The sequence below is a fragment of the Abramis brama genome, assembly GCF_963993115.1.
Source record: "Abramis brama genome assembly, chromosome: 17".
NCBI lineage: Eukaryota > Metazoa > Chordata > Actinopteri > Cypriniformes > Leuciscidae > Abramis > Abramis brama.
Genome location: NC_139979.1, coordinates 19755769 through 19778986, shown reverse-complemented (window position 1 = coordinate 19778986; position 23218 = coordinate 19755769). Strand labels below are relative to the sequence as shown.

At 34.9% G+C, this 23218-nt stretch overlaps 1 protein-coding gene across 3 annotated transcripts; it reads left to right on the top strand.

The window, feature by feature from the left end:
• Window positions 1-60: 60 nt before the first annotated feature.
• On the top strand, window positions 61-17699 carry cd4-1 (CD4-1 molecule). Of its 3 annotated transcripts, XM_084089195.1 has the most exons (12): window positions 158-295; window positions 8374-8489; window positions 8614-8650; window positions 11597-11690; window positions 11788-11940; window positions 12025-12168; window positions 14001-14264; window positions 14664-15032; window positions 15786-16022; window positions 16109-16215; window positions 16291-16337; window positions 16747-17699. In XM_084089195.1, exons 4-12 carry the CDS (start codon window positions 11636-11638, stop codon window positions 16775-16777), a joined length of 1407 nt encoding a protein of 468 aa, XP_083945321.1. In that variant the 5' UTR covers window positions 158-295; window positions 8374-8489; window positions 8614-8650; window positions 11597-11635; the 3' UTR covers window positions 16778-17699. The 3 variants fall into 3 exon arrangements, with proteins under 3 accessions (XP_083945319.1, XP_083945321.1, XP_083945320.1); XM_084089193.1 differs by lacking the exon at window positions 8614-8650 and having other exon boundaries at window positions 61-295; XM_084089194.1 differs by lacking the exon at window positions 8614-8650 and having other exon boundaries at window positions 233-295; window positions 8335-8489.
• Window positions 17700-23218: the final 5519 nt, after the last annotated feature.

The following is a 23218-nucleotide window of genomic DNA, read 5'->3' as shown; positions in this document are numbered from 1 at the left end:
ATGCAAGAGAAAAGAGCTCTGGGAAAGGGTCGCTGATGCAGACGGAAGGTCTTTGGTGTGATAAATGATGTGTGGCACTGATATAAAGGTAGTAATACTGAACTGTCAAAGTAAAAACAAAGGCATATGCTACGATACCACAGACAGATGAGTGTAGAGCTGCGCAAATCACGTTGCAGTTTCCTGTCCCAAATGTGTGTGACTGAGTGTGTTTGGAAGAAAATGTCAGTGTAGCTCTGAGATCCTGAACAGAACAGAACACATAGGCTACACACACACTCATTTCATCAGAACTGTAAGTATTGCTCTGTTACTATTATGACAAACACAATGCTACTTTTTGTTATTAGTCTGCATGCCTGATATGTGTTTTAAGCCAAAGGTGTTTTGTCTTCAGCTAAATGTCTGACACAAACGATGAGCTATCAAATATTCCATACAAAATGACAGTGGTGGAGATCTTGTTCGTTAATTACAAGCAGCTAGTTTTGTTCATTAAAATAATATGGTCCTATACACTGTTTTAAAATTGTATTGTAGTGTGAAGTTCAGCGATGTTTCGGATGCCGATCTGTTGTTTTTGGTGTGCTGTCTGTCTGTAATCATAAAACTCAACGACGAAAAGTTTAATAGCTGAATGATAACATGAATAACCAATTCAAGAGACATTTTTAGGCGTAGCCTATGATATACAGGCATAGCTATATACTAAATATTTCGGGTTGTTTTATTTTTTGGAAGTCTTACTGCATAATAAGTTATTTTGTGTCAATGTGCATGTATGTTGTATTACTCTTATTGTTGTTGACATACAATAGGCTATTTAAATGTGTCAGCCTTTACTGTGTAGAATATTAACAGATTAGACATCGTATTATTAAGTCACTTCAGTTTAATTCTAACCGTCATGTAGGCCAAGGCCTAAATACGGATCATTACTTGAAAATTCACAATTATTTGTTGTCGGCAGACAAACTCTTAGGCTATAAACTGGGTGAAGATGAAGTCAAAGACTTTAAGCACTGTTCAGGTTTAGTGTTTTGTAGTCTTGTGTGATAAGATGAAGGTTTGGTGAAGTTTCAACAGTTTCGTAATACGTTAAACGTTCACAGTCCGATTGAATAGCACTTTTTTGCATTTGCTACATTTACTTTAAAACATTTGAAGTCACTGAGATATCAATATAAAACAAAAACAAAAATATGTATATTTAGGTAATATTGAACAGAAACAGCAAATTTTCATAAACGTAATTTACAATATTAGACATTTTTACATTTAAATTGGAAAAGGGTTCATGTTTAAGTCACTAGTATACCTATATCACATAATGTAGCCTATATATTGCTTCAAAATTTCAAGGTATGGGTTGCTCTAAACTGCTAGCCTTTCCCTGTTTGAAACGAAGACTGTGAACAGCTTTTACACTATGAATTATTCATTTTAATAGACACCATCCTCCACCCAATTTTACTAATGGAAATCCATCCACATTAATTGCAATTTATCAGAACGTATTGCATACAATGCCCACTTAAAAACGAATGCCATTGCATTAGATAGAAAATATCAATGTAAGCGGCATCTGCAAACAAAATGCTGCTAGAGCGTTCGTCAACTAACTTTCTACAATTCCTGTAGCTCAAACAAGGCTTAATTCCAGGGCCTGTAGGAACCTGATCAAATGCAATATAATGCAATGTAAGTTGTTTTGGATGAGAGTGTGCCAAATTCAAAACTGGTATTAAGATGCTTTTTAGTGGATGTATGAAGTCACCAGTTCACACAGGTGTCCAACCAGAGTAACCGCAAGAGCTCATCACATTGACTCGTCTGACAATCCAAAAGTATCCAAACACTCTTCTTAATTTGAACAGTAAATCTATTTATTTATCACTTAAATAGTTTGCTTGAAAATTGTGCAATAACAATGCCATTTAATATGATATTTTATTATCTAATGTTTGGCTTTGGTGGCCAAATACGTTCTGAGGAAACAACAAATTTACGATACAAACACAAACAGATGCCCGATCATAAAAAACAACTGTGCGTCATTGTCAGACATCACTGCATTTTGTTAAAGATCTCTTTTTTTGTGTGGATTGTTGAGGAAAATCACAAACAAAACATAGAAGTAGGTCTGCTATCAATCGCGACAACATCAATATAAAGATTTTTATATTGATTGCGTTCCCTCAGGTGAATAAAACGTAGCAAAACGTGCAAGCATGTCGAAGATGTCATGGAGAGATAGTGTTTGTCAGGGTATAGCAATGTAGTCGCAAATGTCTGGGTATGGTTATCTTACATGCTTTTTATATCATGCTAATTTTATTCTGAAAATATAATTCCAGCATAACTGACTTTACAGATATGCACCGACTTTATGCAACATTAAACTATTCTCGTGTTAGCGGCACGTATAGAGACTGCTGTACTGTAGGAGCCTGATTAGATTTTGCCGACTTTGTCTCATTCTGTCATGGCCAGATGTCTGAGAAAAATATCAGTTTACATGCAAATCATCAAAACATCTTTCCAAAATTCAACCCATCAAGAACGCTTTTGACCTCAGGTGCAGCTCACGGTGCACAGTGAAAAAATGTCAAATAAACTATTGACATTTTTTTAATAATCACCTTTGGTTACACTTTATTTTGAGGTGACATTGTTACAGTGTAATTACACAAATAAGTACTACATTTTAATGAATTAACTACATGTACTTACTATAGGGTTTGATTTAGTTGCTTGTAATTATGCATAATTTACTGTTATTACTACAGTAAGTACATGTAACATGTAACTACATCACCTTAAAAAGTGTTACCTCAACTTGTGTTGTCAGTGGTTATAAAAAAAAGCAGTATTAATGATTACAGTATAAAACAACAGATTATAGCAGTGGATTTTAGCCGTTTGCTGTTTAATGCAGCGGCCTGTAGTTGTGGAGCGGCACTTGTTCAGTGATTGAAACAATTGAAACAGACAAATTCTTCAAGACACACTAACACAATGACAAAAATCTGAATCAAAATTATTTAATGAGCTTAACCATCAGCTGTTTGCGCACACATTGCGTATACCAGATGCATTACAATGGGTAATGCAAAATGCAAAAACAGGTTCAGTTTCTCAGACAAGGATTTGTTTGGCTGCTGTCTTTCGTTATCATTAGCCATTTTAAATAATGTATATAATATGATATTTATATACATGCATACACTCAGTTCAACTTTGCGCATGCATGCATTTTGTCAGCTTATGAAAGAGAGTTTGGACAATGTACAAGAAATATGCCATAATCATATTATTTGATATGATTAAATAATAATAATAATGGCAATCCTGCATTAAATAAAGTGCAGTCAGTAGATGCTTTGACCCAAAATTTAAGGAATCAACATGAAACAAAGGGATCAGTCAGACAAATTATGTGGAACGAGTCGTTAACGGCACAATGATGTAACATTTTTAGAGCATTTATTTCATTAAAATCTAAAGAACATTAGGTTATGACCTTTTCCTTATGTTCATTATTTCAGTAGCTTTGATTTTTAGAGTCATTAGGTATTATCAATATAATGAGAGTTATGATTGGTTTAAAATATTTTATGCACATTTAAATAAGATCACCGGACAACATCTCTTGATCTTCTGAGAATTCAATCCAGCATTCTTCTTCTGACTGTAAAGGACGAAAAATAAGCCAGTAAATAATTAAAGGGATAGTTCACCTACAAATGAAAATTATGTTATCATTTACTCACCCTCAAATTGTTCCAAACCTGTATAAATTTCTTTCTTCTGCTGATCACGAAAGAAGATATTCTGAAGAATGTCGGACACCAACCAGTTGATGAGCCCTATTGACTTACATAGTATTTTTTAATTTCCATACTATGGAAGTCAATGGGGTCCATCAACTGTTTGGATACCCATATTCTTCAAAATATCTTCTGTTGTGTTCAGCAGAAGAAACAAACTCATACCAACAATTTGAGGGTGAGTATCCCTTTAAGTCAGCATCCTGATTCCAGAATACATATGTGTTTCATAGATTCTACATTGAATGTGGAATTAAAAGAATCGGATAAGTGTGTTTTAATAGTCAAGGAAACAGCCTTTTTGGATGGCCCAGTGTTACATCACAATGGGCGTGATCCTTCATTTTTAAAACGGCAACACTTGACCTAGGAGTGTGAAACGGTGATCTCAATAAGTTTGAAAATACAGAGTGAATCTGTGTTTGATTTTGTTGTTAGAGTGGCGCTTTTATGAAGGAGGGAGCGATTATCATAATGAGAGCAGGATTCCCTCTTTCACAAAGTGTGTCATACAGACATTTTTCTCTGTTTCTCATCCTCTCACTTCAGCGTTGTCCCACACACATACCACACAATTTGTCAGAGTGTTTTCCAACCTAACAGGTAGTTTCATTCTGGAACAGAATATGTAATTCATGAGAAAGAAGACAACAAATCTGTCTTTATGGATGGTCTGGGTCTACTGTTATGGAAGAGGCATTTAATAGGCAGCATTTTTTTGAATGTTTAATATTTTTTACTTCTCTCAGAAGACAGTGAGGATGTCAGGTGATTCATTCACTTCAATAAAGTAAACAAGCATCATCTTAACCAGATGTGAATTGTATGGCTGCCACAAAAAAAAAAAAAAAAAAAATTAATGCAGGCTATATTGTACATTCAATGGAACTCCACTTGAAAATGAAAACAACAACAAGTGTATATATCGGAAATTACACTATAGATGACAAATTTCTGAAAATATGTATGACTTTTTAAGCATTTCTGTGAAAATGTATTAATAGAGAGGGCCATTTACAGATAGGCCCATCAGCAGAAAAACACAGCATGACGTGGAACGCAACAATTACACAATGGAACAAAATCATGGTTTATACTGTGAGGTTTCGAAATTTGCAGTCTGAAATATGATCTAATCATCTGTAAATTACTCTAAAAATACACATTTTTGTAAGCCTCACACCAAATGTCAGTAATCTCTCGTTCTGTCGACATCTCTTTCCACTGACATTTACTTGCATTTCAAACCTACAGGACTTCATTAAATGGAGGAGGTTTGCAACTGAAAACTCAAGAATGAAAGCAATATGTCTTTCTATGTCATTTCCACTCACTTTTCCAAAACACCATGTGAAACTCTTAGACTAGAAACCCCAGAAGCTGTTGCCTGCAATGGCGTCCATCTTAGCCTTCTTCAGCACTCTGCACTCCTCAGACTTCTTCAACATTTCCGACAGCCCACAGGCTAAGCAGATGAATGTGAATCACTAAACGTTTCTGAAATTTCAGATCTGGTAGAGGATCCCCTGTTAGTCACGCAGCCTTAGCGAATCTCTCACAAAACAGTATTACAATTATCGCTAATTTTAGCATACCAGACAAAGATTGTAGATAAAATGGCAAGAAAAAAGAAAAAAGAAAAGTGTTGATTATTTCCCCCTGAAAAGTCCTTCATACTAGTTACAAGGTAAGATGTGTGGGAGACGAAGACAATATCAGTCCTCTTCAGTCAAGTACACACAGAAATGACTTGCTGAAGGGGAAACACGTAACGAAAACCTGTATGGGACATATTGAAATAAATCGCCCACTTTTCTTGCTTGCTTTCTTTCAGTAATGATTATGTTGGTGTCTCGACACCTTTTCAGTCTTTGTGAGTAATGAGGGATCCCTCTAAAATGGGTCTTTCCTTACAGCTTCGAGAGAAAAAGGAGATTCAGGGAGAATGTGGATATAGAGAGAGAGAGAGAGAGAGGTAGTGAGAATAGAGTTATCTAAGAGTTCTAAGTAGTAAAGAACTACATGGAGCTAAAGGTATTTTTTGAAGAAGATGAACTGAGCACGGCAGGAAGAGCGAGAATGACAGAGAGGTGAAACCTCAGACACAGATGTGAGGCAGGCAACATGTTTGTTTCACCCTTCATGTGGTTCCCCTTAGCAAACCACTCCTGTTCATACAGCGCTGAAAGATGCTCTCTCTCGCTTTTCTTTAATGCATTTGTTCTTTTACAGCAGGATGCCTTATTCACTCTTAAACATGTTAGAGTTTTACACACTGATGTCGTAGGACAGTCTTTGAAGTTCCACAAAGAACTTTTTCAGTGTAGGTCTTAACAAAATCAATGCACTTGTGCTTTAAAGAACCCAGAAAATACAAGGCTTACCCGGAGTAATCATAATGTAAGATGAAGATGTTTCTTCATCAGTAAAAAATAAGCATATAGCCAACTCAAAAACCTTTCAGCGTTGGTTCTTATTAAGAAAAGCGTTCTTTGCCAAACCCAATGTGCTGCAAAAAATGTCTGAAGTACCTTCATTACCTTCACCTACAAGTGCAGCTTGTTTAAATTGATGTGTATGAAGACTTGTGAATTGCTTGGGCTTTCTAGATCATCTTTAATGCAAATCTAACACAGTAATCAGAATAAGTATAAGAATCAGAAGTCATTGAATTTGTGCTTATGAGCCATTTGATTTGGTGAGTTACAAACTATCTAAAGAGAAGAGCGAGATCTAAAGAGACGTATTGTGCAGAAAGATGCTGACTTGACTTGAAAAAAGCATTGTTCTCTTTTCCTAATTATCATTTCCCAATCGTATCCATTAGCTTTCATTTCAGTATTTAAGTTTAGAGGTTTTGTTTTGTTTTGTTTTTGTTCATCTTATAGCAGAAGTGATACAGAGAAACCTTTTAGTCATTAAAAAATCAAGTTAACCCTGTAAGAGATCGGTCCATTTTTAGAGGAAGTTGGGTTGTGCTAATTTATTTTAATAATATAAGAAACAGTTTGGGTTTATCAGTCTAAACTGATAAACAGTTTATCAGTTAAACAGTCTATAGTTTATCCATGACAGTGCTTCTTTAATGCATTTTAAACTTCATATATTGCCTCATAATTGCATATTACATAAGTATAAATGAAATGAATCTTTTTTACTTTTCAAATACAAAAAAAAAAGAAAAGAAATAACATTGAAATCAAGAAAATATTTCCTGTGATTTAACTAGGCATCTACATTTTATTCAAAGTCAAATTTATCTGTGAACGTACAGCTGAACAATTTAAAATAATGTATATGTGGTGTTATATGCTGTTTTAGCACACTGAGAACATTTGTACAAGTAACAATTTTTAAAGTTCTTATACAAATTAAATTGAATTATCTGTTCATACCCTAGTGAAAAAAACCTATACCAAAATACCAATACACTTATTGATATAAATATTATAATTAAACTTTATTTGGAGTACTTCTTTACCTCACAGTGCGTATTTCTTAATATTAAGCCTAAAATGTGTTTTAATACTATTAGTAAGGATAGTATGATCTCTTTATCATATCAGTTTTTAAATGCAAGATATTTAAAGTGTACCTAAATTAGTTGTTCTAAATTAGCAAACTTTAAGTATATCAAATTAGAATACCAAAAGTGTTTATATTAAGTACATAAATATGTAAATGTATTTGTAGTATACTTAGCAAAAAATGTATTTCAAATACATCTTGGTACATTTATTTTTCACTAGGGTAGTGCAGTCTTTATATGTTGTTACATTCCACTCATATTTGCTCAAGCCGCGTACGCACTCCAGTTCCAAGTGCGGGTTAATATTATTCTTAGGCATCGGATCTCTGTAAATAGATGATAGATATTTTAATTTTATGTAATGCATGTAAAGGAAAAAGGAACAACTGAAAGACAACAGAGGAATAGAAATCGTTAGAGTTTATTCTGTCTGGCTCGGAGCGTTGCATGCTGATAAAGATGTTCATTTATAATAAAAAATGTTTTTAATAACATCAATAGCTCTATAACACTGGTTACTAATAGGATACTGACATTTAAAAGTATAAATGGACATGACTGAGTCAGTTGATGTGGCAAACAAAAAATGAATCTCAAAAACAGAAAAACCTAAATATAAAATAAGCTTTTCAGAATACATACGGTTACAGAAAACATGTTGTCCTCTATATTATATTTATTGCAGACTAGAAAAACCTATTCAGAACTTTTTTGGGCGTAACAGGACGATGTCTAAATTTTTCTGGTTATCATTGGAAAACTTAGGAAACTTAAAAATTTTGTCATTTAATTGTTGTCACTGAAACCTTTTCCGACATTAATCTGATTGAAAAATTCACTACGAATTAGAAATTTACTATGATTTATTATATTGTTCTAACAATCATGTTTGGGAGGAACTCATTTTCAAGTGATAACTCGGAAAAAGCTTTAAAAAAAAAAAAGTAAAATTTTTTTTTTTTTTGATTTCAACAGCCTCATGTAAATAACCGGACGTATTCTTTTACCTCTCAGGCCAATCAGACTGAGGGGAGGCGTCAACAGAGGTTAAATAGAAATATTTTGGCCTGTAAGTGAACACATCCGCTGCACAACTTTGAAGAGGAACGATAAAGTATTTTGCTCATAAGGTGAGTATATTTACACAAAGATGTACATTTAATTATAAACTGTTTTATTTACACTTGGCAGCTTTAATCAGTTCTTATTATGGATGATTTTATTTGATCTATTTTTATTTTTATGCTTCTCTAGATCCGAATAGAGGATAAATTCCTTTTTCTACCTTTTTGTAAGTTATATTTCTAAATGAAGCTGCATTATTTACTGTGAAGTAATAATACTGTAGAATATGCTGAATTACAGAAAGCAAATTTAACAGGAATGAAGCTTTGCACTCTTTATATTTTCGGTTCGATTACTTTGACGGCATATATGTTACATGGTTAAAAACGTGTTTCATGCAGAAACTAGAAAACTTTCCAATTCACAATATATAACAAGACGTCATATGTACAAGGGATGTAAAACAGATACATATTCTTTTGGTGAATACAATGCTGGGAAAATTACTGTCTTCGTATCTATTATAACATGAACAGTTAATCACATACATGATATTAGAACATCAGTGTTTATATTTACACTGTCCTTAGCACTAAACTGAATTTATAGCACTCGAGTATGGCATTCAAATAGCTTTGAATTTCATTAGAATAATTGTATCTCAATCTTAAAAACAACAGCAACAAAAACAACATGCTTATTTCATAAAGTCATTGACTTTTGACTTCTGAAAGCTTTGTTTCAAGTTCTTGGTCTTACTAATGTTCCCCTCCCTTCTCTCCTCCATCTCTGTGTGTCTGTTTACTGTTTAACCTCCATCCTGACCACAGCCCAGATCATCTGTCTTTCTGGGTTAGCTGTTCAGGTGCAGTCTCTGGCTGTCTTTATCTCTACATCTATCGTTTGTGTGCTTCTTCTCTTCTTCCTCTGTTCTGTTTCACATTCTTCACAGACTTTTCCCTCATTTCTTACACATACTCCACTAGACTTAAAATCTTCATCAGATTACGATTGCAAAGTTCACTATTAGACAGTTTTGTAATAAATGGCAGCAAAACGAAGGAACATTTTAATTCAGATTGAGAGCAATAAACACATGTGGACGTTACGTACTGTGGCTGACTTAAGTTTACCTGTGTCGTCTCCTGATCGACGCTTACAAATCTGTCCTCAAATTGATCTTCTAGGACGTCGCCCGACTCAGCCGACGTCCCGTCCCTTTTAAACTATAACTTGGGAATACGATCTCTAGTGTCCAATAACCTGCTGCGCAGCAATAATTAAACATCCTCCGGACAATGCATTTGAATATGCTTGAATCACGGCGGGAGAACCTCAGACCAATTTCAGAGAGAATCCCACCAGCAAAAAGAGTACAACTGTTTTTTATAGAATAGGAGCATGGCAGTAGTGACATATTTTTCTACAGTATGACTGGTTCTTCATATGTATAATTCAGCTAACCCTTCTGTTACTAGGTTTACTAAAATTAAAATCTGATTTCTTGATTACTTCACTTTGTTACTCAAAGTCATGAGTTTATATATTTAGACATCCGTCTAGTTTCATTTCCAACTCTTGTAATATTCTGACATGATTCAGACATACACACACTTTCTTTGGCCAAAGTCTTTGGGAACATTTAGGTTTCAAAAGCATATAAATGTTATTCCTGCAAGAAAATGAAATGTTAGTTATGGTTAATTAAAAATTCTATCACAGTACAAATGGTTGAAACTGTTATAACTGCATGTCTCAATTAATGGTGTAAATTCATAGCAGTTTTTTATTCATATAGCAGACGTTTTTATCCAAAGCAACTTCCAATCCCAGAATGCTGCTAATTAATGATTTCATTAGCCATTGATAAGACAGTGTGCCTGTAAATCTTTTATTTATTTATTTGAAAATTGCACTTTTTCGTACTGAAATTAACTAATTTAAGCCATATCATACATTCATAAATAGCCTTTACCACTCCGCATGAACATGTATATTCCATATGGCTAATTTTTAGTACTTTTAATAAAAATGTAACTGCCATTAACAAAAAGTCAAACTGTTCTTTGCAGTATACTTTTGGTTCTTAACTATATTGGTGCAAATTATACCATGCAGAAGTTATATTTAATAAACATTTACTTAAAAGAAAGCATTTTTTTTCAAGAAGGTCCTACTTTTTTCATAATAGCTTTATCTTGTTTTATTTTATATATAAATTCAGTGCATACTATCAATCTAAATAAATAGCCACTTTTTGTTCTCAGTGGTGGACAGGCAAAAATAAAAATAATAGAACATAATTTTACAACCAAAACTGTGAAAAAATCAAGTTGGAAAAATATAATTTCCCATTATATAATTAGATTTTCTTGAATGTGCATTTATATTTGAGCTTGTTTATCTTAAAATAGTCATAATTTACGTTTATCTATTTGGCAGACGATTATTCCAAAGCGATATGCATTGCAATTAATGTATTAATTTGATCATTTTCATGCAACCCTTAGAAATCAAACCCACGACCTTACCGTTGCTAATTTAGAAATCTAAATATGATAAATATAAATATTATGGCAAATGAAAGTAAAAACTAAAGGATTTACAGAGTGCACATTGTAAAAAATCAGTCTGCATTTTTGTTTGAATCATCAATCTCTTCAGAAGGAGTAAAAGGAGAGATTTCGGTGTATCTCATGCACAAAAAGAGAAAAAAGCCAAGATCAGATATAACAGACATAATGCACACCGCACTCCAAGCTCAGCGACAGCACCAGCAGCGCCATGTGGTGTGTTTTTTCTGTGTGTAAGCGTGGAGAGATCCGCCTTTCGTGGAACAAGGGAGGAAGAGAGGGGGTGTTTTGGAGGAGGAGGTGAAGAGGTGAAAACGAGAGGGATGCGAATCTACTCCCCGCACAATCTCAGCCCACCACAGACACACCTCTCTGCGTCTTTGTCTCGCCGTCTTTCTAGCTGTTGTTCTTTCATGTTTGGTACTTGTCTTCCTTTATGTCTGTAACCCAAAGCCCACCACAAAGCTTCTGTCTCCCCCTCACCATCCTGCACTTTCTGTTACTGTTTCCCTCAATCACTCAAACAAATCTGAGCCCACCACAAGCCCCTTCCTTCCTCTATGCTATGTGATGCATTTCTCTATGGCTATGTCTTACAGATCACCATTCATCCTCTCTGGCTCTGCTCTGAGGAAAGGATGATGTTTAGTTGGATACTAATATCGCTGCTTGTTGGATTTCTCAAAGCGCAAGGTAAGTTGCAAATATCTTGACAGTTACGTGGCGAAGAGCATGAAATGCAGCCTGTATAAGCATTCTTCTTCTGACCGATGTGTTCTTCTATCATCAGAAAGCCATACGGTAGTTTACGCACAGATTGGAGGGACCGCTATCCTACCTAGAGATGGATGGGGAAATACAAATAATGTTTATGTGAACTGGTTCCGTGGGTCTGACGAAAATCCAACTATCAGCAGGAACCCTCAGAGTGGAGCTCAAAAGGGTGAGATGCATACCGTTTTACGCCACCATAATAATCAGGCTACCGTGTTTGATATAACTGCACATGTATGTTTGTCTTTTGTAGGGAAAGAAATGAAGACACATGCCTCTCTGTCGTCGGATTTCTCTCTCCAAATCTCATCAGTACAAGATTCCGATTTTGACATTTGGCGCTGTGAACAGCATGAATTAACGTCTAGATACTCCAAGACCTACAGACTGTACAAAGGTAAGACAGAGAAAGTGTGAGTGAGAAACAAAAAGTAGAAAAAGATCCAAATTTTAGTCTCAAAATCTCTTAAAGCAATATTTCTCTCAAAAAATGCTTCATTATGTCATTCCTTTTTCTGCACAATGAAAATCAGTGGGGTCCAAAAACAGTACTGGACCCCACTGAGTTTCACAGAAGTCAAAAAAGTTTAAATATTGAAAAAATAATAATAATTAATTCTGGTTAACTATTCTGTAAAGTGCTCTCATCTATTTTCCAAAATAGAATTAAATTTTTTTTTTTTTCTATAGTTCATTTTTCAAATAGATGAGGAAATGACACGTGGGCCATTCCACCGAATGGGTGACATTAGCTTGTTGTAACTATTCAAAATTAAACTTTCTTTTAAAATTTTCTTCAACTCTGAATCTAGTACTACACATATTTAACCATCCAAAATGTGTATTGGTCAATCTCAGGTAAATTTATTTCATTTATTTCAAGGTTTCTAAGCAGAAGATGGATGCATGTTTTCTCAGTCCTGTTACCAAAACTCATGTGCCATTTAAAAAGCATGTCAATTAATTCCTTTGTTTTCCCCACAAGAAAGTGTTTATTTTAAAGAAATGGTAGGTTATATGTTCAAATAATTTATAATTGTGACAAAAAAAAAATCACTTTATGTTAAGGCAAGGTGTATTTTAATAAAAAAAAACAACCTTTTTTTATGATCTAATTTATTAAACAATTGTATAAATGATGGACCAAACAAAACAGATAAAAACAGTGGTTTAACTTTATTTGTTTAAAAAACAACAACATTAGTAACAGGAATGAACACTGGGTAATAGGAATGAGTGTCCATATTTGTGTGCATGTGTGTGAGAGAGAAAGAGAGTGTACATGACCGTGTGTGAATGTGTGCTAGTAGTACTTCACAGCGAATGAGGTGGAAAGAGAAAGAAGGAGAGAGAGGAGAAGGGAGAGAGAAGAAAAAAAAGACAAAAAGGAGGGTAAAGAGAGGGTTTGCGGGTGTGTTTCGCTCCTTCCCTTGCAGCATGCCATGGGTGGGTGTTTCTGGCACCTGCATAGGATGGGTTCTCTCCATCTACTACAAAATATTAGAAAGATGAAGACAAAAAGTTGAAGTCACTTCATGGTCGACTGGCTCCCTGTAAGAATGGTATTCACATTGTAAAACTAATACTAAATGTCTACAAAGTAATTGCAACTGTAAGAGTCACAAATCAGGTGAATCGTATTATATCAACTAATATTCACACTAATAAATCAACAAAACAGAGGACTCTACAACTCTAGTCACACAGCAATGCAAAAAAAAAAAAAAGATTTCTGAAAGATTTTAATGATTATATTTCATGATAAAGGTTTAGATGTAACAAAAGCTACTTTTTAGTGTTCTCAGTATTTTTTATAAATGTTTTAAATTATATATTTTAAATTTGCAGTTATAATAATGTTCAGAACACTTTGCTTAATAATAAAATGTATTTTCTTGCATATTTATACATACAAATTCGGTGGAATGGCTCACCGACTGTTGAGCTCAATTCAGGATGTACACACTGCAGAAGTAGTCTGTCTCTACATGAAAAATGAATCTATCATCTATCTCCATACTACACTCATAAAGGCAATGATTAAGTCGCATAATTTAACCACTAGAATTATTTTAATCTAAATTCTAAACTGCATATTTGGCATTATGAACAGGATTAACTCCACTCTCATATACACTTAGATATTTTTGCCTATAACTATACACATTACACAACAAGATTCTCTAATGTTGCCATATTCCACCTTTCACCTCTTTTTCTCTGTTTTAGTCAGTATACCCAAGGTACCGGCCCTGATGTTTGGTGACTCTCTGTCTCTGAATTGTAAACTGGATCCTAGTTCAGCTCAGCCCAGAGTAACATGGATTCCACCTAAAAACTCAGATTGTGAACAAATCGAGCCACTTGAGGGAGAGAAGATTTCAGTCACAGATGTGTCCAGGTGTCATAGTGGTGTTTGGACATGCAACGTGGAGTATGATCAGCTGAAGCTGAAGAGAAAAGCTAAAGCAACTACAATTGTTTCTGTAATAGGTGAGACTCCATGAGTTAAACACACAGTATATCTATCAATTTATTGGAGTTTTCACATTCTGAGAGTTGCTTACTAAGCAATAAGAAAATGTATAATACACAAGAAACATAAAAGATAATTACAGTCAAGACCTATAAGAATGACGAATAAGGTGAAATATGTCAAATTTAGCAGAATAATGATGGAGCACTGATAAAAGTTATAAAACTTACCTTTTTTGTAATGGTAAATGTAAATAGATAATATCTTAATATCATTCCAATATCATAATTATACACCTGTTGTTTTTTTATTTGTATTATGTTATTAATACTTATTTATTTTATGTCTAAAGCTGGTACAAATTGCTAATAGTAATAATAGTGATAATGTTCCCTTTTTCATCTCTTTTTTTCTAGACCTCTCCCCTTCTCCACCAGATCCCATTTATACCTCGCTCTCATCGAACCCTACAGTCAGCATTCCTTGCTCCCCGTCTTCTAACATTCCCTTAAATGAGTCTGGCCTTCAGGGTGGTAGCTGGAGCTTCACTCCTCTCAGTAACCAAAACCAGCAGCAGACTCTCCTCAGCCTCAGCGTTGGTCCCGTGGTCAGATGGGATGTCACACCGGACACAGGCAGCATGGACATAGGAAGAGAGATAAAAGACCAGGATCTATCAATTCGTAAACTGCCTGTATCAGAGAAGATCAGGGGGGAGTACAGTTGTAACGTGAAGTTCAAAAGCAAGACCCGCAGCAGTAAAGTCAAGGTGGAGGTTCTGCAGGGTAGGTGAAAAGACAAGTGTTGGGGTCTAGTCTAGTAACTAACCACGCTACTAACTTAGCTACTTTCAGTCAATATTGTGACAGCACTTCCATAATGGTGTAGCTTTACAAAGTTCTGTTCACTCTGTGGCCATATTTGCAACACCTTCGGACAACTATTTCAGGCCAAGACCAAGTCCTGAAAACTCACGAAAATGTTTGCCATACTCACATTTAAATAATTTCCACTTGTATTTTCTACACTGGAAATTACAATAAAGAAGTCAAGATATAACAGAAATCTTGGACTTATACTGACACCTAGTGGCGTGGGTGCAAAAACCGTTGTTTTCAGTTTTACTACAAGTAAAAGTGTGCATTTTAGGAGTTAAGCAGGTTAGTATCAGCTACTAATATTAGTCTGGTTATGTGATCTCACATAAAATAAATCAGCTTTTATTAGACTATCCCCCGGTTTCACAAAGGCCTCGTCCCAGACTAAAATGCATATTTGAGCTGTTTTAATGGAAAGCAATTTTTCACTGACATATCTTAAAATACGTCAGTGTCTTTGATCAAAGTTCATTCCCAACAAAATTGACACTGGACATTGAAATGACTTTGGATGAATAAAAGGTTAACTGTGCATTAATTATTAAAAAAATTTGGTTCGAAACCACAAATGTTTACCTTTCAAACACTTCATAATCCATTTACAATGCAAACTTTTCTTGGCTTGTTCATTTTGAACTCTGCAATTTCTCCTTCTCTTAGTTTCCTCGTCTGTAGGTCCTCGAGTTAATGAAGGCCAAATGGTGAATCTGACATGCACATTAGGACATCCACTTGACCCTGACCTTGAGGTGAAATGGAAATTTCGCTCCTCCACTCTTCCCTCTTCACCTTTTCTGTCCATCCCTGAAGTGAAAATGGAACACAGTGGCCAATGGAAATGTGAACTCTGGAAAAATAAGACGAAGTTGACAGATGCTGTGCTATCATTAAAGATTGGTAAGAGAAGTGAAAGAAAGAGTGAGAGAGTGATGCATGTGAAATTAAATGTGTAACGCTTCTGCTGTCAATCAATTGTTTCACAGAGAAAGCCCCAATGGACATCTGGCTTTGTGTTGCCATCAGCAGTGGAGTTGTGCTCTTCATCTTGCTCCTTGTTATCGCCATCATAGGCATCCGCAGACACAGACAGGTAATTTGTTTGTCATTCGTGAAGTGTTTGAAAGGTGAAAATCAAATGCCTTATTTCTTTCATTCTTCTTTACAGATAATGATGCACAGACGACGAAAGACCAAATTCTGCTGCTGCAAAACGTGAGTTTGGTGGTTGTTAGATATGCTAGACATGCTTATAATAACACATACTGTAGCCACAAAACGTATTTGGACACTTAAGCTACACTTAAAATATATGAATGGCATTGCATTATATAACAAAATTTAGATATGGACCATTTTTGGTTGAATTATGACATGATTAATTACACCTGTGATTACTCTAATAGCACACCTGTTTGAACTTGAGGGGAACTGATACTCTTAGATACGTTTGTTTAAAATAATTGAATAAAATTGCTCAGAAAGGCCTATAGCATAATTTGTTTGCAAATAACACATTCTGATAATGCACTGAAATCACGTCTACACACTGCATTTATCGTTACTGTATATATGAACATGCATCATCCTCATCCTCATGTTTGGTTGTCTCTCTCTGTCTCAGTCCTCAGCCAAAGGGATTCTACAAGACCTGAGGATCCTCTGCTTTTCAGTTTTATTACTGATTTACTAAATAATCATGTTAATGTACAGTTGCCTGAACAAAGCCTCTCATAACAGAACTGGCTGTCTTCATTGTGCAGAGGATGCTGGTATTTCTTTGTTATTGTGTGAAATACACTCATACTATATATAATTGAGCATGCTTGATAGGAACCAATATTAAATGCAACACAATATGCAGTATCTCTAAAGGTGTAAATAACATGACATATTATAAAGCTTGTCTGGAAGATAATGTGCCTAGAACATATCGTTACAATAAGGAACCTATACCTGTACATTTTATATTAAAATGGCCCAAAGTGCCTCCTTATATTGTGCTAATATTTTTCATTGACTTCTGTTTACTTATTTTATCCTCTGAATGCTCTTTTGCGTTTGCAAATGAACTTTCCCCCCTCTTTTTTGCTTGTGTATCTTTATTTAATGAAAAAAGCAACTGAAAAATATTGATAATGTAAAAAAAAAAAAAAACCATGAAACAAAATTGTATGATCATTCTCACTCCAAAATGTCTTCATTTAAAGCTGATAGAGAAAATTGATTGTAATATACCATTGAGAAGAAGTACCTTTGGCCTGTTATAAATATTTTTTCAGAGGACCCCATGACTAGAATAGACTTCCAACAGAACTAAAAGTATTAAAACATGTCATTGTGGCTTCTCTAAAAGTTGAAAATGCGGTTGCTGTCAAATCAAAATTGTGAGCATTTGTAGAGATTCTGGTAGGTTTGTATTTGTTTGATGAAATGTTTGCTTGTTTGTTTTCATTTCTTTTTTATAAAAAAACATCAACCTGCCTAGGGTCTACAGATGAAAATCTGGCAAATTTTACATTTTTTACCATGTAGTATTAATGTGTAATGTGATTAAATAAACCAATAAACAACAAAGTTGTGATAGTCTTTTCTTCACCATTGTGATTAAAGGTTACGAGGGCATATTAATTTAAAATAAATATGATGTGCACAGATAAATCATTTATATAAATGCTGCAATATTCCATAAAAAAAGAACAAGATTTGTCAATTTTGATTTCAATGTGACTTAAATTCCATGCTTGCTCTGATTTGATCCACTAATGTCTGCAGTCTCATCTTGTTTAACCATGTACAGTAGTGGCCAAAATGATCCAGCCTTGGAAAATTGACATCTTCACCCTTTATTCAAATGTTATTTAAAGGTGCAGTGTGTGATTTTTAGTGGTGGCATCTAGTGGTGATATTTGCGAATTGCAAACAGTCAGTCACTCAAGGCCAATCCTTCAAATTGCAGACTCGAATGAGAAGCTACGGTGGCCGACGTAGGATCGGAAGATGTCGTCTGAGTCAGCAGAGAGTAGCAAGTCAAGCAATGAGGTTTTTCTTTATATTATATTTTATATTAAATTATATTTACTTAATTATTCAGTAAAACCACGTTATTGCGATTATTTTTACTTGTTCATCATTGTGTTAGTCTTTTATTCAGTGACTTTACCATAGCCTGTTTCCATGCTAGTTAGAATAAGATAAGAGCTATGGATCAAAGCAGCTAGGTAAGGGGAAATAGCTAACGTTACGATGTCCGCGGCGTCGTTCAGACAGCATGTTTTTCTACACGTTTGCAGAGTCAGGGACAACCTGAGTATTCTGCTGCATCTTTTTCTGCTGCTTCTCATTCAAGTTAGTGATGAAACGCGTTCTCTAGCGCTGTTTGTTCGCTGTCGGCTACGGTAGAAACATGACGTCACGATATGTCGACCTTCATAGAAGGGGGCATAGATATCATATAATAAAGGCTAGATATCTTACGGCGGAGTCACTTCCGGCATCACCGGCGGCCATCTTACCACAGGGAAGCTGTGAATTAAGGTGAGTGATCAGCACGCACACAAATCCTCTTATCTCGCAGAAATCTTGACGGATTTACAAACTGTTTGGTTTCTTAAACGTTATTAACGCAGGGCTGCCAACTCTCACGCATTGAGCGTGAGACACACGCAATTGACACTTTTCACACGCTCTCACGCCACACATCAATTTTCTCACGCACAGAAAAATTGCGGAGCAAAGAGGTACTCGTAATATTAAACTAATTCTCAGCTCTTAGATTCCGTCAATTTTATTACGAAATTCAGACAAAAATACGTTTGGCGCTTGTAAATGTGACGTGACAGATCGCTGAGCGCCTCAGTTCAAGCAAAGAGTATAGAAGTACCAAGAGGCGAAACTCAATAGAACGTTCCATTGCAACAAACTCACCCATGCGCAGAGCTGCAGCTCCGCCATCTTGGACTGAACGCAACACAGCTGTCATAGAATTGAACGATACCGGTTCAAATTCAAAAGCGGTTAAATGAACTAAAAAGTAGTTTCTAGTTTTTAATATCTCTAGAGCAGACATCCCATGTCTCCCGGAAGATCCGGGAGTCTCCCGCATATTGATAGCGGCTCCCTGATGCCCACAAATTAGCTAAAATCACCCGGAATCTAGAGCGAGCGAGCAAGAGCGCGCAGCTCCAAACCGTGTAACGTTAGAGCACACGGCAGAAAGGGTGAGGGAGCGAGATATCAACATATCAACCTAAAATGTGGAACACAACTTGTTCAGATTTTTTGCTTTCATTTTCTTGCAGTTCTAGAGTAAAATATATTTTGTAATATATATATTTTATATAAAATATAAATAATTATATTTTAAATTTGTACATTTTAATAAACTCAAACTTATATAACTTTTTTCTGTTTCACTTTCATAATTTATTTCACTTCAACAATAATCTGACAAATTAAAACAAGACCAACCATAGGTCTAAATTCCAAAGCATTCTTGAATTATAACCATTTAAGTTTGGATAGTGATTTTCATGTTTATGCGAAAAAAAGTTAAAGGGTTAATTTAGTGATAACAATGAATTAATAAAGCGGTCATTTGCCAGGTTAGGTGTTCATATATCTCTGAAAGTATGCGATTTAAAAAGCCCATTTCGAGTCTTGACAATTTCGACCAAATACATAACATTAGCAAACTGTTAACTTACTGCGGTTATGGGATAGCTTACATTAACGTTACAGCACCTGTTATCGTTGACGTTAGCTCACTTTAAAGTTAATATAAACCTTTTCTACTTTACCTCTCTGGATCTTTGGGGAATCTATGAAATGGTAGTTGATTGGTTGTACACTGGTAGTTGTTGCAGTTGATGGCAGAACACTGTTTTCTTTGTTTCCAATTATTTCCAGACATAATGTTAATGCTGTACAGTAGTTGTGCTAACGGTAAAGCCGTTGGTTCAGTCCAAAATGGCGGCCGCGCTACCGAAGCGCCACCTAGTGGCTGTTGTCAAAACTGCAACGGAGTTTCGCCTCTTGTTACTTCTATACTCTTTGGTTCAAGTGCACGTTGAAGTCAAGTGCTCGGTTCGATCATCTGTTACTTTTTTATTTAAAGATGCAGTACAACTTACCGAAAGTATACATAATATCGACCAATTAGTGTTTTTCAACCACGGAAAGAGGTCAATATAACAGCAGGAGAACAATTATGTCACATAACGTTACATTTACCTCAGGAAAGCCATTTAATGACCATAGCATGTTAATTGAATAGAAAAAATTGCTAGAGAGGAGATTTTGCTGAGCACTATATTACATATTTATTATATTTTTACTTATGTCATTAAATAATTGTTATTATAACAAAAACTGCATTATATTTAATTGAATTTGTTATTTTTAACCTTTAATAATACCAGCAGATTGGGCCCTCTATGTTTACAGCATTAGGTGAGATTATTTTTTGAAATAAAATTTAAAATAAACATGTATCCAAATTAGACAATATAATATTGAATAAAAATCGGAATCAAATCACAAGAATGGAATTGAAATCTTGAAATTTTTGTCAAGCAATAATAAAAACTGTATCCTATACCAGTCACTGTACAATGTAAACATTGTAACATGCTGTCACTAAACTTCATAAAATTCTATTTAGTTACCAAATGTTTTGACAATCACAATTACACTTATTGTGATGCAATATTTTTTTTTTTATTTTTTTTTTTAAATCTCACTCCAAGCTAAACTCAAAAGTTGGCAGCCCTGTTAACGTGGCTATAATTCTTTCATATGGAAGTCCATTGTTATAATTATTTATATGTATGCAGTGTCATAACTACATCTCTGACGTTTAAAACAAACCAAACCGTTTGAAAATCGGTTGAAAATTGAGCAAGTTATGGTTATTTAAAAGTACATGCACCATGTTACGAGTGAGCGAGTACCCTGTGGTAAGATGGCCGCCATGTGCGGACGTCGACCTCCATTGGCCAGCAGCGCGGACGAGACATCTAGCCTTTATTATATGATATCTATGGAAGGGGGTTCCCGCGGTTATGTAGATATAAATGACTCATTCTAAGGTAATACATAACGGTTCATTAAGTAAGGTCTTTATACACCACTGAAAACATAGTTATGGATCTTATATTGCATTTCTGTCAATAGATCCTCAGAAATATCACACATTGCACCTTTAAAATGTGTTAAAGATTGGGTAAGCATAGGCTATTGCGTAGTTGTGCTAGATTCAATTGTTTTATTTGCAGTCAACATTTTTGGACAGGCTGTCATGCACACATCCAAAAACCAGAGAGAACCAGTGAAATGTTCATAACTGTTTAGTCAATGTATGCTTTTTCATGTTAGCTTTTGGTTTTCTATGCATTTTTTGCACAGTAAATAAGACATGTAGTTTGCCCTTTTTTTGCCAATTAATTTGTCAGAAAAATACCTTGACCAAGCATAGTGTTTTGTTTTTCCATTATTTAATTAAACTTGTACGGTCATTAAAAACAAATTACCCCTCCAGACATCAGTTTGGCCACTACAGTAGTACATAAACACTCATACGCATGTATAGAATGTGTGTGTGTGTGTGTGTGTGTAGGATATATATATATATATATATACCATTAAATACGAGTTATTTATTTGACCTATTATTGTTTTAACACAAAAGCTATAAATCAGGGTAACTCTTGCTTATCTCCACTAGATGGCAGCAGAGCCAATAAAACGGATTTTTTTTTTTGCTGAGGTTTGGAGAGAAATGCTGGCACATCCTGAAACCAAACAGTTATAAAAGCTGCAACCTTACATATTATGCAGTATATTTGTATTCAGTGTTTTAGTTGTATTTGATTATCTTTAAATATTTAAAAATGTATCTACAAAAAAGTAGGTAAGCCTGCTAACAACATTATCTTAGAAGTCACTGATGAATCAGCAAAGTCATGAAAATAAGTGAGAATAATGAATACCAAATGTCAAAAAAGAAATTAATTGAGAAGCTTTCTTTAAAGGTACACTACGTAACTTTTGGCCCACTAGTGGGTAAAAATAAATAAAAAATGCATGCATTATGCGGAAGAACATTGGGTCTTGTGTGCATTTAAACGATTTTAAGAACAAATCACAATTAAACAAACATTTTGTAATGTAATCTACGAGGCTGAATCCAGTTACTTATTCGTTTGTTATTGAAGTGTGGACCTCCCCTTTAAATGACATGGTGCTTCCTTAAATGTGCATTATAGTACAGCTACTCCTTAAATCCAAATTTTAAGCAGTTTTTACTGTATAATATTTTTTTATGAAGCTTTTGAGCTTGCACATTACACAATGCACAAAGAGCCGCCTATTGCATTTTCTGCACATTTCGCGGCGCTGTTTCTCGGCCACAGAGGGTGCGTTAAAGTGGACATTATCCCATTATAGTAGATCTACTACTCTAACGAAATCCAAATTTTAAGCTGTTTTTACTGTAAAATATATTTTTTTAAAGCTTTGAACTTGACATATTACACAATGCACAAAAAACCGCTTGTGCCTTCAGCCCAATTTGCAGTGCAGTTTCTCTGCCACCTCAGAGGGTGCGTTAAAGTGGACATAAGCCCATTATAGTAGAGCTGTTCCTCTAATTATGTTTTTATGAAGCTTTGAACTTGACACATTATACAATGCAAAATTATTTACCTATGGCATTTTTTGCCCAATTCACAGTGCTGTTTCTCAGCCACCCTTAGAGGGCGTGTTAAAGTGGTTAAGAGCCCACACTCTTAACCCGAATTAGTTGATGAAATGAGGTGCTGATGACTTATAATCTTTATAGATGATTACATCAATATGCAGCCATAGTCACTGGATCACCATACTCTTGGATTTTTTGCTATAACAATTGTGCCTTTTAAACACACAGGTAAAACAGCCAGAGAAAAACTAATGTTTAATTGTCAAGGGCAAGAGCCCAACTAAAGTCAACACTTATCACCATTATGGTGACTGCAAATTAAACAATAATTCATCAACATCTAAATCTCTGTTAATTCTCAATACCGTCTGCTTCTCAATACTCAATACAATTGTCA

Excerpts from the sequence above, each read along its gene's own strand:
- cd4-1 (XM_084089193.1), top strand. The coding sequence starts at position 11,636 with ATGATGTTTAGTTGGATACTAATATCGCTGCTTGTTGGATTTCTCAAA. Across the intron at positions 11,941-12,024 it reads TCAGAGTGGAGCTCAAAAGG|GGAAAGAAATGAAGACACAT; the intron begins GTGAGATGCATA and ends TGTCTTTTGTAG. Across the intron at positions 12,169-14,000 it reads GACCTACAGACTGTACAAAG|TCAGTATACCCAAGGTACCG; the intron begins GTAAGACAGAGA and ends TCTCTGTTTTAG.